The sequence below is a fragment of the Cavia porcellus genome, unplaced genomic scaffold, assembly GCF_034190915.1.
Source record: "Cavia porcellus strain 051 isolate PalLab524CR breed Dunkin Hartley unplaced genomic scaffold, mCavPor4.1 scaffold_17, whole genome shotgun sequence".
NCBI classification, from domain to species: domain Eukaryota; kingdom Metazoa; phylum Chordata; class Mammalia; order Rodentia; family Caviidae; genus Cavia; species Cavia porcellus.
The window spans coordinates 54,657,412-54,675,047 of record NW_026947500.1 but is presented as its reverse complement, the minus strand read 5'-3'; the positions used below and the strand labels follow the sequence as shown (position 1 = coordinate 54,675,047).

The 17,636-nt window shown below is 37.3% G+C and overlaps 1 protein-coding gene across 2 annotated transcripts; it reads right to left on the bottom strand.

Annotated features, from left to right (window-relative positions):
• Window positions 1-814: 814 nt before the first annotated feature.
• Oosp4a (oocyte secreted protein family member 4A) lies at window positions 815-15,867 on the bottom strand. 2 transcript variants are annotated; one of them, XM_063229277.1, is made up of 5 exons: window positions 15,762-15,867; window positions 14,931-15,109; window positions 12,406-12,503; window positions 9,994-10,125; window positions 913-1,189 (listed from the first exon to the last, which is right to left on the bottom strand). In XM_063229277.1, exons 1-5 carry the CDS (start codon window positions 15,826-15,828, stop codon window positions 1,153-1,155), a joined length of 513 nt encoding a protein of 170 aa, XP_063085347.1. In that variant the 5' UTR covers window positions 15,829-15,867; the 3' UTR covers window positions 913-1,152. The 2 variants fall into 2 exon arrangements, with proteins under 2 accessions (XP_063085348.1, XP_063085347.1); XM_063229278.1 differs by lacking the exon at window positions 9,994-10,125 and having other exon boundaries at window positions 815-1,189.
• Between the last annotated feature and the right edge of the window lie 1,769 nt (window positions 15,868-17,636).

The following is a 17,636-nucleotide window of genomic DNA, read 5'->3' as shown; positions in this document are numbered from 1 at the left end:
ATGATTCAAAATCCAAAGGATAATGTAGGGAGCAGCTCAGAGTGGCTGCTGCTGCCCTGCCCCTCTACCTGAGGGCATTTTGTGTGTCAGCCTACATTTCCCATGATCTTCCCCTTGCCTACAGCGCGCATGACATGAACAACTTCCCGCTTCAGCCTACATCTCCCACAATCCTCTCCTGCTTACATCATATATCTGGATGTGACAATGACCTATCAGATAACACTCTGTGCCCTCTTCCTGCCCCATTGGCCTGCCTCCACCCTATATAAGTTGTAGCCATTTTAAGAATAAAGGAGACTTGAATGGAATCCCGCCTTGTCTCCATCTCTCTTTTCTCTTGCCCAGCCCTCCATCTCCGTCCCCTCTCCAGGCAAGGCCCACTGACTGATCCGTGGGATGGATCAGGATAAGTTTCTAGAGTTTAAGAAGACTTCTAAAAACATCTGGGCTTTTAAAACATTTTCAAATGCTGCTCACTAATCCACTTCTATATAAGTCAAGGTTTTTGGAAAGTGGAAATTTACTATTGGGTTCAAAGCTAGCAAAAATGAAGGAGAAACTATCTGGAATCATTTTCTCTTTGAATTTCAACTTCTTATGAGCAAGAGAGATAAACATAAGTATTCAAATCAGCTCACAATAATAATAGAAAGGAGTAGAAAAATACATAGAAAAGACAGAAATAGAGAAGAGCAAAGTCTACTGTTCTCTCAGCCAGCTTGAGGAAGCTTTAATTTCATCTGATGTTACACCTATCATGGGAAGGATACAAATATTAATTAAAAAGCTTGAATACAATAGAACCACTGCTTGGTTGTCACACAAAGACCCATATCATAGCCCACAGTGCCACATAGATAAGGACTGTAAATTTTTCCAAAGAATTAAGAATTTCAAAACTTTATTTTAAAAAATTCCTTCATTACAAGTTTAAACTCTGAAAAAGCTCTCCTCACCCAGCACCAAAACATTCATAAATAAAGACTGTGATAAAATTCTTTATTTAAGATGATCATTTTAAAAGAGGTGAAAATGATGTCCACAGGCATCAGCCTGTTTTCCAACAGACAGGACGTCCCCAGGAGCCACACTCTAGGGTTGGCCTGTCTGCCTCTAGTCTGGAATTTACAGGTGAATTTCCATACTCAGTCAGGAGCCATAAAATGGGTGTGATCCTACGATATTCCTGTAATGAAAGAAAAAATTCACATAGCGGTCCTGATAGGCAACGATTTATTTCTCTGTCTTGTCTAATTGCTCTGGCTAATGTTTCCAGAACTACATTGAACCAAAGTGGTGACAGTGGTCATCTTTGTCTTGTTCCTGACTTTATAGGAAGAGCTCTATTTTTCTCCATTTAGTATAATGTTGCTGTTGATTTGACATAAATGTCTTTTATCACATTGAGGTAAAGACAATCTATTTCTATTCTCCTTAGGATTTTTATCATGAATAAATCTTGGACTATTTCTAATGATTTTTCTACCTCTATTCGGATGACCATGTGGGGTTTTTTCCTTAATTCTGTTAATGTTCTGGATTGCATTTCTTGATTTGCAAGTGATGAACCATCCCTGCATCCTTGGAATGAATCCTACTTGGTAACTAATTTGTTTCATTTTGTTTGCTAATATCTTATGGAGAATTTTTGTGTATATTTTCATTAGCAAGATTGGCCTGTAGTAGAATCAACAAATGGGATCATGTGAAATTAAACAACTTCTGCACAGCAAAGGAAACAACCAACAAAATGAAAAGACAACCCATAGAATGAGAAAAAAATTTTCCAGCTACCCCTCAGTTAGAGGACTAATATCTAGAATATAGAAAGAACTCAAAAAATTGGGCCCTCAGATTTAAAGAGCAAATCCAAAAATGGACACCTGGAATGAATACATACTTCTCAGATGAAGAAGTACAAACAGCAAATAAATGAAAAAATGTTCAACATTTCTGGACATTTTTAATGTCTCTGAGATTCCACCTCACTCCAGAAATAATGGCTATTATCAAGAAATCAACCAGTGAGGCTGTGGGGAAAAATGAACTTTTCCCCACCTTGGTGGGAGCATAAGTTGGTAAAATCACTATGAAAATCAGTATGGAAATTCCTCAAACATCTAAAAGCTCCATTTGACTCAGCTCCTCTCCTTCTAGGTATCTTCCCAAAAAAGCTAAAGTCATCACACTACAATGATATTGTGTACCCTCATGTTTATAGCAACACATGTTTATAGCTACATCTTGGAAATAGCCCCTATGCTTATTTTCAGGTAAATTTATTTTAAAAAGTGGCATTTGTGTGCAATGGATTACTACTTTGCCATAAAAAAGATAAATTTGAGACTTTTTAGGTAAATAGATGCACCCTGAGACCATACTCTTAAATGAAATAGATCAGGCGTACAAGTTTAAATGTTGCATTGTTTCTCTTGTGTGAGAAATCCAAAGTATAAATAAGGAGCAAAATGGAAGCTAGATATTAGGAAGGAGGCACTTGTTCAAATGGGGAGTCAAACAAGAGAGGATGCAGGTAGAGAATCAAAGGGGAGTCCAAAAAAGGGAACTGAAGGAAAAAATGGAAAGAGTTTTTGTTAGTGGGGAAGAGAAGAAGGACTGAAGGGAGAGAGGAATTGAAAATAAATGATATATTGTGTACAAATTCCCAATGGTGAATGTGATCATTATGTACTAATTAAAAACTCAATCAAAAAATAGAGGCATGAGGTGAGATGGTAGTTTTCAGGGAAATTGAGAGTTGATTAATTAATGGGCATAAAGTTTCACTTAATAAAGACATATAAGAGTCAAGTGTGGTGGTGTACTCCTATAACCTTACCACTCTGGAGGCTGAGGTAGGAAGATCACTGGTAAGTTGAGGTCAGCCTGGGCTACTCAGGCAGTTCAAGACCAGCCTGAACTATATAGTGAGAACTTGTCTCCAAATAAACTGAAAGAAGGAGGAAGAGGAGGAGAAGGAGAAGAAGAGAGAGAGACAGAAAGAGAGAAAGACAGAGAGGAAAGAGGCATGAGCATTAGAGATCTGCTGCATAATACTGAACCTATAGTTAAGAATAATGAGTGTGCATTTAAATTTTTAAGGTACCTCTTGTGATAAGTGCTCTATCACAATAAATAAAAGGTTTAGAGGAATCAATAATTCTTCATCTCAGTGATCCTAAGCTGAAATAGCATGGGCACATGGTACACCATCTCATAAATGTACTGTAAAATACAGTGTGTGGGCTGCAGAGGAGGAGCTGGGCGGATCTGGAGTGCCTGCAGAAGCCTGTTCCTTTGTCTGAAGGACTGAATACTTCTGCAAGCAGTGAGGGATCACAGGTTCCTGAGGCACCTCAGCCTGTGGTGAGTGCCCAGCACAGTCTGCCCAAATCTCAGACTGTTCCGGACCCCCCAGGCTTCTGGGTGCAGTGAAGTGGAGCAGTGGGTTAGAGGCCACTACAGCCACCTCCCCATCCCTCCCGGCTACACTTGGAAGTCTGCTGAGCTCCTGACGGATGGGCGGGCCTACACTAACCCCCGAGCCCAGCCGCGCCTAGCCATCTGCCTTCAGAGGGGGAGCTGGGCGGATCTGGAGTGCCTGCAGAAGTCCCTTCCTTTGCCCAGAGAACTGTGGATATCTCTGCAAGCAGGGAGGGTCCACAGGCTCCTGAGGCACTACGGCCTGTGGTGAGCACCCTAACCCGGCTGCGATTGAAGAGCTGTGGATCTTCCAAGGGGCAGGTGGGCGCACAGTGTCCCTGAGGCCCAGCTTGTCTGGAACTGCAGAGTTCTGAGCAGGCAGAGGAGGGCCACTGGTTCTGTAGGCCCAATGGCTTGGGGTAGTGCGGTGTCAGAGTCTCAGTAGCTCCAAACATAGAAGGGGATTTTCAACAGATCCTGAGGAAGCTTTCAAATAACACTTGAAACACAGAAATATAGAAAATGACAAAACGAAAGACCAAATTACAACCTCAAACCTCCAGCCCATCTCAGGAAACCCTAGGAGCGATGTATATAGAAGAAAATATATCCCATCCACCTCATATATTGGACATAATAGCTACTGAAGTTGACAAACAACTCCAGGAAGCTTTAAAGAAATTCAAACTCGAAATAATCTCCCAGATAAAAGAAGAAATGATAAAAGAAATGAAAGAGATCCTAAATATATCTAAAGAAAACACAGATAAAAAATTGGAGGAACTAAACAAAAAGATGGAATCCCTAGACGAGCAATATAAGAAACAAACAGAATACATAATGCAGATGCACAGAGATATACAGGAAATAAAAAACTCCACTGAAAGTTGTAAAAACCGCCTTAATGAAAGTGAAGATAGAATTTCAGACCTTGAAGACATGATTGCAGCTAGGGAACAGGAAAGGAAAGATCTTTTGAAAATAACAAGGAATCAGGAAACAACAATTCAACAACTGCAAGATGATGCAAAGAAGAATAACAGAAGAATGATAGGGATTAATGAAAGAGAGGGAGACAACATAAAGGATGTCAAGAGGATATTTAGAGAAGTAATAGCTGAAAATTTCCCAAGCATGAGATCAGAAACTGACATCAAGATAAGTGAAGCATATAGAACTCCAAACACTCATAACCAAAATAAAACTACACCCAGACATATAATAATCACCATCCCAGAAATCCAACATAAGAATAGATTATTAAAAGCTGTCAGAGAGAAAAGACAAATCACTTATAAAGGAAAACCTATCAGAATCACAGCAGACTTCTCAGCACAAATGATAAAGTCAAGAAGAGCATGGAGTGAAATATTCCAGATCCTAAAGCAAAATGATTTCCAACCAAGACTGATATATCCTGCAAAACTATCATTCAAAATAGATGGTGCAATACGATACTTCCATGACAAAGAATAGCTGAAGAACATCATGAACACCAAACCGACCCTGCAAAAAATATTGAAAGACAGTTTAGATACACAAAGGAAAAAACCACTAAGCAAAGCAAATAATTAAACAGAACAGAAAGATAAAGATGCAACAGCAGAGAGATAACATTCCTACAATTAACCAGCATTTAACAGTAATAACCATTAATGTAAATGGTCTCAATGCACCAATCAAAAGAAACAGACTAGCAGAATGGATCAAGAAACAAAATCCAACCATATGCTGTTTACAGGAAACCCATCTAACCCAGAAGGATACTCACAGACTGAAAGTCAAAGGATGGAAAACAATTCTTCATGCAGCAGGAATCCAAAAAAAGGCAGGAGTAGCCACTCTGTTTGCAGACAACGTGAACTTTAAACCAACAATGACCATAAAGGACAAAGAAGGTCACTACATACTCGTAAGGGGAAAACTCCAAGAGGAAGAGATAACTATCTTAAATATATATGCACCAAACTCCAGAGCACCAAGTTATATAAAACAATTATTAACAGAAATGAAAACTCAAATTATCAGTAACACAATTGTAACAGGAGACCTTAATACGCCATTGACACCAAGGGACAGATCAACCAGACAGAAAATGAGCAAACAAATAACAGAACTGAATCATACCTGTGAACAAATGGGTTTGATAGACATATACAGGATGTTCCACCCAACAACATCAGAATACACATTCTTCTCAGTAGTACATGGATTATTTTCTAAAATAGACCATATATTAGCTCACAGAACATATTTAAGCAAATGCAAAAGAGTTGAAATCATCCCGTGCATGTTATCGGATCATAGCGCTCTGAAATTAGAAATTAATGATAAAAGATACTGCAAAAATCCCACAAACACATGGAAACTGAATAACACACTCTTGAGTAATCAGTGGGTCACAGAAGAAATTAAAGAAGAAATCAAACAATACCTAAAAGAAAATGAAAATACAGATACAACTTACCGGAACCTGTGGGATGCAATGAAAGCCGTCCTGAGAGGAAAATTTATTGCACTGAGTTCCCACATCAGGAAAACAGAACGAATACAAATAAATAACTTGATGCTACACCTCAAACAGCTAGAAAAAGAAGAGCAAGTCAAGCCCAAAGCCAAAAGAAGAGAGGAAATTGTAAAAATCAGAGCAGAAATCAATGCAATAGAGACTAAGAAAACAATCCAAAGAATCAACGAATCAAAGAGTTGGTTCTTTGAAAGAATAAATAAAATCGATAAGCCCCTAGCCAACCTTATTTAAAAAAGGGAAGAAAAAGCTCAAATTCATGCAATAAGAAATGAAAAAGGAGAAATCACTACAGACCCAATAGAAATACAGAGGATCATCAACACCTATTTCGAAAACCTCTACTCTCAAAAGTTTGATAACACAGAAGAAATAGACAGATTCTTAGAAGCATATGAAGTGCCAAAGCTAGATCAAGAGGATGTAAAACTGTTGAATAACCCAATCTCTGTTACTGAAATTGAAAATGTAATTAAGTCCTTACCCACAAAGAAGAGCCCAGGCCCAGATGGATTCACTGCAGAATTCTACAAGAAATACAAAGAAGACCTAATGCCGACACTCCTCAAACTATTCAATGAAATTGAAAGGGAAGCAATCCTTCCTAAGTCATTTCTGAAAGCAAATATTACTCTAGTACCAAAACCTGAGAAAGACCCAACTAAAAAAGAGAACTATAGACCGATCTCCCTAATACACATAGATGCAAAAATCCTCAATAAAATATTGGCAAATAGGATTCAGCAAATCATCAAGAAGATTATACACCATGACCAAGTGGGATTCATCCCAGGAATGCAAGGATGGTTCAACATACGCAAATCAATAAATGTAATCCACCATATCAATAAAGCCAAAAATAAGAATCACATGATCATTTCTATAGATGCAGAAAAAGCCTTCGATAAGGTCCAACATTTATTCATGATTAAAAACTCTACAGAAAATTGGAATAGATGGTCTTTACCTCAATATAATAAAGGCCATTTATGACAAACCAACAGCCAGCAGCATACTAAATGGCCAAAAATTGAAAGCCTTTACTTTAAAATCAGGCACAAGACAAGGATGTCCTTTATCACCACTCCTATTTAATATAGTACTGGAAGTACTAGCCAGAGCAATTAGGCAAGAAAGAGAAATAAAAGGGGTAAAGATAGGAAAAGAAGAAGTTAAGATGTCATTGTTTGCAGACGACATGATACTCTACATAGAAGACCCCCTAAGCTCCATTGAAAGACTCGTAGATACAATAAATAAATTCAGTAATGTGGCTGGATACAAAATCAATACTCAGAAATCAATAGCATTCCTATACTCAAACAACAAAATCACAGAGAGGGAAATAAGAGAAACTGGATTATTCACATTAGCAAGCAAAAAAATGAAATATTTAGGAATTACTCTTACGAAAGAAGTGAAAGACTTATACAGTGAAAATTATAATACACTGAAAAAGGAAATTGAAGATGATCTCAGAAAAAGGAAAGACATCCCTTGCTCATGGATAGGAAGAACAAACATTGTGAAGATGGCCATTCTCCCAAAACTCTTATACAGATTCAATGCAATCCCAATAGAAATACCATCAACATACCTTATAGATCTAGAGAAATCACTCCTAAATTTCATCTGGAACCAGAAGACCTAGAATCACAAAGGCAACTCTAAGCAGCAAAGGCAAAGCAGGAGGCATCACAATCCCTGACTTGAAATTATACTACAAAGCAACAGTAGTAAAATCAACATGGTATTGGAATCAAAACAGAGGCGAAGATCAATGGAATAGATTAGAAGATACAACCACAACTACAAACACACTCAACCACCTTATCTTTGATAAAGGAGCCAAGCAGGTTCACTGGAAGAACGACAGTCTCTTTAATAAATGGTGCTGGAAAAACTGGCTCTCCATTTGCCGAAAACTAAAGCTAGACCCATGTCTATCACCATGTACTAAATTAAAATCTAAATGGGTCAAAGATCTGAATATTAAAACAGAAACACTAAATCTACTGGAAGACAAAGTGGGTAGAAACCTTGGAGACATAGGAGTAGGTAAAGAATTCATGAACAGGACTCAAACCGCACGGGAAATACTTCCCAGAATCAATAACTGGGAACACTTCTTATTAAAAAGTTTCTGCATGTCAAAAGAAATCTCCAGCATAGTGAAAAGAAAACCCACAAACTGGGAAAAGATTTTAGTGAACTCTCTCTCTGACAAGGGACTCTTGTCTAAAACATATAAAGAATTAAAAAAAACTCAGATCTCCAAAATTCAAAATCCAATCCAAAAATGAGCATCTGAGATGAATACACAATTCTCAGATGAAGAAATGCAAATGGCAAATAAATATATGAAAACATGCTCATCATCATTGGTCATCAGAGAAATGCAAATTAAAACCACACTGAGATACCATCTCACTCCTGAAAGAATGGCCAGGATCAAGAAAACCAACAACAACAAATGCTGGAGAGGCTGTGGGGAAAAAGGAACTCTCCTGCACTGTTGGTGGGAGTGTAGACTGGTACAGCCTTTGTGGAGGTCTGTCTGGAGGTTTCTCAAAAAGTTGGGACTGGAAATCCCATTTATTCCAGCTATTCCACTTCTAGGCATATTCCCAGAAGAACTGAAAGCATCATACCACAGTGATATATGTGCACCTATGTTTATAGCAGCACAATTTGTAATTGCCAGATCTTGGAAACAACCCAAGTGTCCATCAACTGAGGAATGGATAAAAAATTTGTGGTATTTCTATACAATGGAGTATTATTCAGCTATAAAGAAGGATCACATTGAGATATTTATCAATAAATGGGCGCAGCTTGAGACCATACTCATAAGTGAAATAAATCAATCTCGCATGTATGAATACTGAATAGTTTCCCTAATGTAAGTAATGATTCAAATATATGAAAATATGTGGCAATCATGATTCCCCATTATGTGGCCTTGAAGCCTTATAAAACTTTCACTTATTAATTAGAAAGGCTTTATTCTTGACTTCTTGATATGGAAATATTTGAAGCTATAGTATATGAAGTTTTATCCAAATATCTCAAGGAAAAAGACAGACACTATGGTAACTATTATTCTTTAAAAAAATTATTTAGTTATTTCTTATGTTTATTTTAATTAAGGGAAAAATTTAAAAAATTAGGATATATAATAGTAACTCTTTTCGATTTCCTATTAACTTGTTTTGAAGTCCTGTAATACTCCCACGATCTTGTTTTGACTGATTAGACTCTGTTCCATTCTGTGGGATAGTATCAAGTCTGAGGGTATAGGCAACTACTTTGAAGGCAATAAGATTCACTAAGATGCCCATTCAGGTTTGACTATTGTCTCCTTTGGAAGTCCTGTAATGTTTACAATGTCTAAGTTTTATTGGTCTTGTTCTCTACTGTTTTGTTCAACTTTATAATATCTAATGAGATAGACAAATCTTTTTAAGGAAACAAGAGACAACGTTGATAACTATTGTTAATAACCGTGTACTCTGTTCTACATCATGTGCTAAGTCTATCCTTGGTTTTGACTGACAGCTTTGTTCTGCCATATTTGACTTCATTCTCCCCCCCCCAAAAAAAGTAACAAGAACTAAGGAGTAATAAAATCTAAAATGTGTAAATTTTGTTGTAAAAAGAGAGGAAGGGGAAAAAAAAGAGCTCTAACGGATATAACAGCAAGTGTGTATAGGGGTGTTGAATAGCTGACTATATTAATGTTTTTGGATCATTGAACACAGCTGTTTGCAGTCTCTCTGTTTGAATGTCTACTTTGTATTCTTTGATACTGTGATTTGAGCAACTATTTCCAAGATGATAATATGTAATCTATTAACAGGTGATTTCTTACTGTTATGTTTTTTTTTTGTAGTTCTGTATTATATGTAACCTTATACTGCTTTGTTTTGTTTTGTGTTTTTCTCTTTTTCCTCTTAAATAAACAAAAAAAATACAGTGTGTGATTCATCTCATAAATGTACTGTAAAATACATAATATAGTGAGAAATCAAAAAACCCACCTTAATGTCTGTCCCAGGTGGGTCCCTGAGTTTTCCACTGGAAGTGAAGTTGAGCTTTGCTTTCCTGTTGAGTTTTTGGGTTCATGAGCACCATAGTCTTCTGTCTTTTTCCAATAAGTTAACGTAAATGCTCTGAATGAGAGAAATCATGACACAGCAATATGAGACTTGTGCACACACTGCTGGAGGGGGGGAGAAGTAAAGAAAAGATTGTGTGCAGGGAAAGAAACCCAATTAGATCAGATCTTTGGGTCATGAATAAGAGAGTGCCAAATGAACTAGCTTAGGCAAAAAAAAGAAAAGAAAATTTATACTTTACAGAGGAAAGAATTCTTAGACACATAGAATGGAACTTCTCATTACCCCACAAAAATGCAGGTGGGGCCCAAAGCTGATTTAACATAAATGCCACATGCCGGAAATCCTTAACAAGTACCCAAAGCTGCTCTGCTCTCTCTATTCATCTCACTACATGTCTGCAAAAATGATGACACTGAAAACTGTGTTCTTGGCCTCTACTGACAGAAATCACTGAAACTCTCCTTCCCTTTAAGAAGTCAGAGGAACGTGTCTTAAATCAACCCCACGCACTCTGTGGGTGCTTACAGCAGGAGACAGTTATCTTCTTTCCCTAACAGCTGTCTGCTGGTGTGTGACTGCCCAGGAGGGCCACAGTGCAGGTGGAGAGAGAAGCATAATAGCACCCATTCTTTTCGACCATTCAGTGGGGCATGGTCAGTCAGTTCCCCACCACAGACCTCGTTTCTAGTTCTTTGCTCAATGAACCACCCAAGAGTGTTTGTCGGCTGGAGTGGAAACTCCCCCCCAAAACGAGATTCTACCATAATGAATGAACAACCAATCAGACAGAGAGGAGTTGTGTAGAGTAGATAAAGTCTTATCTAGATTGAACTAGGAATTCTGTAATTGAGACAAACTGCACTTCTAGGGCTTCCCCAAGAAACTCATTTATTCACAATTTGAAATATGTTAGACTTTAGCTAGTGTTGCTAGAGATGATCACAGCTGCACCATGCAACTCAGAACCAGGCAGACTTCACAATCTCTGTCACTCTGTCTCATATTTGAATACAATATGATGTAGAAAAAGCAAGAAGGTATCTATAGATGATGGTGACCTCCTGCCTGCCTCCAAATCCTTTGACAGATTTGCAAATATAGGAGGAAGGAAACATTAAATTTTATATGTAATTGAGAATATGACCTACAATTTATTTTTTCATGTATGTATGTGGGGAATCAGAGATGTTAAGGAATAGTAAACACAGAACATTGTTGAAAGTCAGTGACTATAAGATAAATACAATTATCTAGTCTCCATTTTGCTCAGTATTTTTCTCCATGGAGTTCAGACTGTTGATACTGAAACCCCCAGTGCCCAGAACTCAGCTCTGTGCCTATACAACCTTCTGTTTCATTCTCTCACAGCAGAAATTACTTTCATGAGGTAAGAAGAGAATGCTCCACTGTAGCAGATCATGATTTTTGTATCACACTGCCAATCGCCAGAGATTTGTTCAGTTCTACTTTGAAAGTGTTGGAGGAGTACTCTGCTTTTGAGCCTTTGAAGTCATTCTCTCCTCTAACCCAACCATTTCCAAACAGATAGTATGGTTCACTCTAATAGCTGGTAGGAACAGAAGTAGAACATCTAAGAGAAGGAAGATTGGCCAGTCAAATCTCTCTGCATAATGCAGCCATACCATGGCTCACTCCCAGTGCATTTCAGGTGACAATTTTGTCCCTGTCCTCGTATATCCACTGTTCAGTATTGGGCAAACAAGCTAGAACTTGTTGGTATTGATGCCCTTCTGACTCACTTACCCTTTCCAGCCAATATAATTTTTGGTCATCATTTTTGACATGTGTTGCTTTTGCCAGAACCTGTTAACAAATACCGAGGTACTGATGTACTTACCATTGAGTCTATAACACTTATACATGGATCTTGCCTAAAAGATCAGACAACACTAAACTATAGCATGTAAGACTCAGAATCCCCAGTTTTCATATCGACTGATATCAAGCAATCATTAACCTTGATCCATTAGAATGTATGGTGTCTGACCCATTCGTATAAGGATTACCAGCACCTCTTGATATTTATACAGATAACGTAGGGCAGATTTGGTAGCATGGGATGTAGAACAAGAAAGTTGGCAAGTGGCTCAGCAAACTGTTAGCCACTATTGAACTATTAACTGACTGAGCCTCATTTCCGTCAGAAAAATCCCCTACCCACTGAATTCAGTGGGAAGACATACAGGATTAAGCAGAACTCTACAGATCACAGAGGACCCAAATGTTCAACCACAATGTCTTTCCTGTAGGAACACCCTGCATTCAGCTTCCTGTCAGATAACCTTTATTTCGGTGGGCTACAACACTCACCTCTGAATGAAGCATGATATTGGTAAGAAACCCCAGGCATCTGAATTATCCGGTTCATAAACAATTGAACTTTCGATGAGAATGCCCCATATGCGTACCTACACAGGTGAAGAGTATAAAACTGGTTATTTTCATTATGTCTGGATGTTACAAACTAAATTTTTTCTATACTCACAACACATAAAGCAGTATTAAAAATGAGCATTTACCTTACCCACACAGTGAGATACAATCTGTACTTGTATATTATTCACCTGTAATTGGACCAGTTAACATCTTAAAGATGCTGCTTGAGAGCTTGCTAGCTCCTCAGATGGCACAAGTTTAAATTCTATATTTAATATTTGCTCTTTGTGTGACCAAAGAAAGTAAGTAATTCCAAAATGTTTGACCTACAAAAGGGTCTGGTAAGAATGTGTAGGGCTGAGTATCATACAAGTGATATTTATTACATATTAAAGACATTGCATTTTATCTCAATTGTTCACTACATGGGAATATACTGACCCATGTACCTGAGAGTCCCAGGTAAGCAGACATTAGGAATAGCTTGACTTTGTAAAACCTCATCACGTCATCAAATACGTTTCTCAGTTTCCCTTGAAAAACTATCTTATATCTTTTTCTTTCCCTGGGTTGGTTTTATTGTTCAGGCAGCTTCTTTACCCAAGATTTGCAAGTTGGAACTTCAGGATGTATCTGCTTCCATGGCCTACCTGCTTTTACAATGTAAAAGACAGATCTTCTTCCCTAGAAGAAATCCTCCAAACATACCAGAAAGATTGCACTAGCAGTGGAAATATCCCACTGAGTAATTCAGTATTATCTGAGCTGACGATTGGCACTGCCTCATTATTCATTTCACAAGTATTTATTAAGTGCCTACATTTCATTTAACAACTGTTTGTAGAAATCTTGTCATGGGGAAAACATTTCTTAGTTACTGGGAGATTCAGTAGTGATCAAAAGCAGGGGATAGATATCTGGGTCCAAGAGGAGAATCAGTCAATTTAAATCATATGGGGAAATCAGAAAATATGGTAAATATTTAGTGTTTTGTTTTGTTTTAAGAAGACGTTATGTCATTAATCCCCCTTAAAATAGTCCCCTTACCCTAAACACAATTATCATGTAGTTCTTAACACTTCCTGAGGCAATTCAGGAACTCCAATTGTGTAAGTGTCTTTAGCTGCACAATTGTGGCTGCCTCAATGTTTGAACCAATTCATTAATTCAGAATGCGTACTGTCCATACTCGTTTCTGCTTTGAGGAGCCTAATCTCATTCAGTGTGACCCAGTAAACAAGACAGATGAGGTCATGTCATCATGCTATTCACAAACCTCCCTTTCCACTGGATGGTCCTAGGCAGCAGCCTTCACCATATATCTGATTACAGTTCATAGAGACGCCAAAGCAGACTCCCAGAACTACCACAAGGAGTGACAAGAATGATGGGATACGTGTTTCCAAACGGAAGAGAAGTATCTGAGGGGGATTCACGACACTGTGTCTTCCACTGCCATAAACTTTGTATTCAAACATAGCTATAATGCTTTTTTTTAATTTATACATTCTCCATCTATTTCAATCCCACCTTCAATACACTAAAAATAAGATAGGAGAGGACCAAACTAGAAAGCCAGGCTGCATTACCAAATCCAACAAGAAGTTAATACAAAGTAAAAGCAGCTGGTGTGAGAGATATCGGAGCTTGGCACTAACACCCATCAGAGGGCAGGTACACCCCTTGCTGTGTGACATGGTGCTCTTTGCTGCTGTCTTCATCTTTAAAATGTGCAGGGTTTTGAGTACCAGGGTGCTATGAAGGTTACACGAACCAGCTAACACTAAGTAAATCCCATTCGTTAAATAAGTATAACCTTCACCAGGTATCATGAGGCTGAAGGGACTGGAATTTTTAAAATACTCATCAGCACAGCAAGCACATAATTGGCTAATAATGTTGCTTATTTCTCTCCATTCAAGCTAGGCCCTTTCCCTCTTTCTCTTTCTCTCTCTCTCTCTCTCTCTCTCTCTCTCTCTCTCTCTCTCTCTCTCTCTCTCTGTTACACACACACACACACACACACACACACACACACACACACACAGAGTGATCCTTTCCATGTGGAATAATTAATGCAATCTCAGGAAGAGCTATCCAACAGCTGGGTAACTTTAGACACCCTATTCCTGTTAGAATTTTTAGACAATGACAAACAGGTGAGGGACTTTAGGGCATTTTGAAATAGAATGTTTTGCTCTGTGTAGATTTTATCATAGAGAATATAAAACCTCACCATCAAAAGCAAGAGAGATACACTGAAAAAATTAGATAAGTGAATATACCCTGGATAAAGCTCCAGGTTTTACCTGATATCTCTTCTACTGTGAAAGGATCAAAAATCAAAACTAATTAAGATGATATCAGCTATAAAATGAATTTATAATTAACTTCAATGATTGTTTCATAGCACTGAAAATAAAACCAGAGGACATTACTGAAATGATAACTTTTCTTACTTCAGAGATGATCCCACAGTGAGAGAGAGGATAAAAATATTCTAAGTAATCTGTCCCTCTTCCTGTTGCAGCACAGCGAGTTCCCAAGTACAGTTCAGAAGGCCGGGGTTCCCGGACATCCCCAAGAAGCCGCCATCTAAATTTCACCCACAGCCACCACTCATTGCAGGTGATAATCACTGATAAAAAAAGAAAAGAGTCACATCTTGTGCCTGTCACCGAAAAATAGCTCAGAAAGTGTTTAACCTCTGATCAAGCTGGATCTCAACTCATACAAGTAGCCTGGTGTTATTTATATATTTTCCACGCTGCTTTCATGGAGAAGTTATCTCCACAGCACAGCCTTTTCATCTGAATGTAGAAAAATTACAGAGACTCATAAACCAATCATCCACAGGTTCCTTAGTATTCAAATGCCATCTACAAATAGACCTCAAGGATGCACTGTTGAAGTATTTTCAACCATAATGGATAGAGACCTGAAACACATTAATACTTCGTTTTAGATACTTGGAAAAAGCAATCAGATGCATTCTTTTTAATGTTTAAGTCAATTATACTTCATTATGCTATGAGAAAGGAAAGACTTCTGCTCAACTAAAATAATATTTAATGTTATCATAAATATACATAATATGTATAATATTTAAAATTACAGTAGCCTGAGGTTGCCTGGTTGGGGAATCAAGAAGAGGTACAGTGTATCTGAGTGGAGAATGGCAATGAAGAGCTAGTAACAGATGATCACCAGAGAATAAAATATTAATTCCCAAAGGCCACCTTATGTAAAAAAGCATACCACTGCCACTCCTAGAATTTCCTTTTCCTCACCATCTTCCAAACCATGAATGGACACAAGACCCATGAGGAGTACAACTAATACCCTAGTGATCCTCATCTCTTCAGGTCTCCACCCAGGTACCACAAAAAAACAGGAAGCGAGAGAAACCGGAAATGAAGGGAAACAGGAAGAGAGAGGAATAGGAAGTCAAGGGAGGAAAGGCTCAGGTGTTTAAGAAACACCGGCCTCCTCCACAGCACAGGTGACCCATCACTGAGGAAACACCACCAAAGCCCTTAGCACAAACAGCTTTCCCTCTTCCTGGATGAAATCATTGTGAAGATAATGATTCATATCATCAGATGAGGAAAGGGATAAAGTGGATCTAAACTTTGTTTTCCTTGTCTTCCTAAGCATAGAATGTGTCTGAAAGCCTCTCATACAGTAAGTAAAATGTAGCTACTGGAGCACTGAGAGGAAGGATTTGAAGATAATTTCAGAATCCCCACATGGGTGATACGGAAGAATAACTTATATATTGATTGATGGTATTACAACTAAAATCATTATGGGTTCCTGTTAAAAATCACCAGTGTTCTGTTCTGGTATCCAATAACGGTGACCCAGTAAGACCAGGTTAAAACCTGTGTACAAGTTCCTTTAACAAGCTACAGGAGATTCTGACTCAGGTAAACAAATACAAGCAGGGTCAGAATTATAAAAGGCACTGCTTTCTGGTTCAATTAAGTTTACCCAAAAGCATTCTATGACAAATAGAAAACTAGAGAAAAATTCTCCAAGAACAATTTTATCTAACACAACCTAATAGTGAAATCTTCAGCCAAAGGGATTATGAAAAAGACCTGGCTGTATATTTTGGCAGAGGTCAATCTTCATAAGTACCATCTTTATTAAAGCAAGAATTTGATGTTATCTTTCAAAATAATTTATCTCTTAGGTTGCCTTAGTTTCTACCAGAATTTGCATGAATTTCATTAGTGTAGCAAAATAATAAAATGAACATTTATGATCATCAGAAATCTCAACAGAAAGTTCCATTTACTAAATATTTTGATGATGTTATATGTTTTGTTTAAATCAAACAGGCTCTTATTTTAGGATGTCTTTTCTTTAAGTTCTAATTGGAAATTAAAGTCTTGCAGGAGAACATATTTGTAAGGACAATGTCAATAGATTTTAGTGGACAATACTTTCATTTTCCTAATAGTTCAATAAGTGAACATAGATATTTTCAATAGGTCAACATACTGTGATTTTTACAAATTTCTGTGTAAATTAGACATAGATTTGTGCTTAATAGTCTTTATATTCTTCCTGTAACTTGAACAGCTATTTCTAAGGTGACAATATGTAATCTATTAACTAGTGATTTCTTACAGGGGTTTTTTGCAATTCTGTATTACTTGTACCCTTATAGTGTTTTGGTTTTTTTCTTTTTTTCCTTTAGTTAAAAATTTTTTTAAAAATACTTTTTACATTCTTTATCTCTCTGTGAAGCAACAACTGATAAGATCCTGTTATAGAAGTTCTCAGAAATTTTCTTTTGATTTCTTTAAATTTATGCATACATATTATATTTGGGTCATTGTAACATAAATAGAATTTATTCTGTTTGCAGAGAGATTTTCCTACATAAAATATCTTGAAGAACATTTTATGTCATTGTCTTTATATTTCCCATTTTCTTTATTAAAGTGATATACCATGCTATATTGTGAAAGTCATGTAATATTTAAAGTGTAACAGATAGGAATGTATTTCATTTTTTTATTTTTTTAATTTTATTTTAAAGAGGACAAAACCAAGGAAAATAAAACAATAAAACCAATCAAAAATAAACTAGTATAAGTGATACAGGTCTTCAAACTGTTACAAAACCAACAATAGTTACCATAATTGCCCTT

Excerpts from the sequence above, each read along its gene's own strand:
- Oosp4a (XM_063229277.1), bottom strand. The coding sequence starts at position 15,828 with ATGAGGATCACTAGGGTATTAGTTGTACTCCTCATGGGTCTTGTGTCC. Across the intron at positions 15,110-15,761 it reads CATTCATGGTTTGGAAGATG|TGATTATCACCTGCAATGAG; the intron begins GTGAGGAAAAGG and ends TTTTTTTATCAG. Across the intron at positions 1,190-9,993 it reads CACCTGGGACAGACATTAAG|GAATATCGTAGGATCACACC; the intron begins GTGGGTTTTTTG and ends CTTTCATTACAG.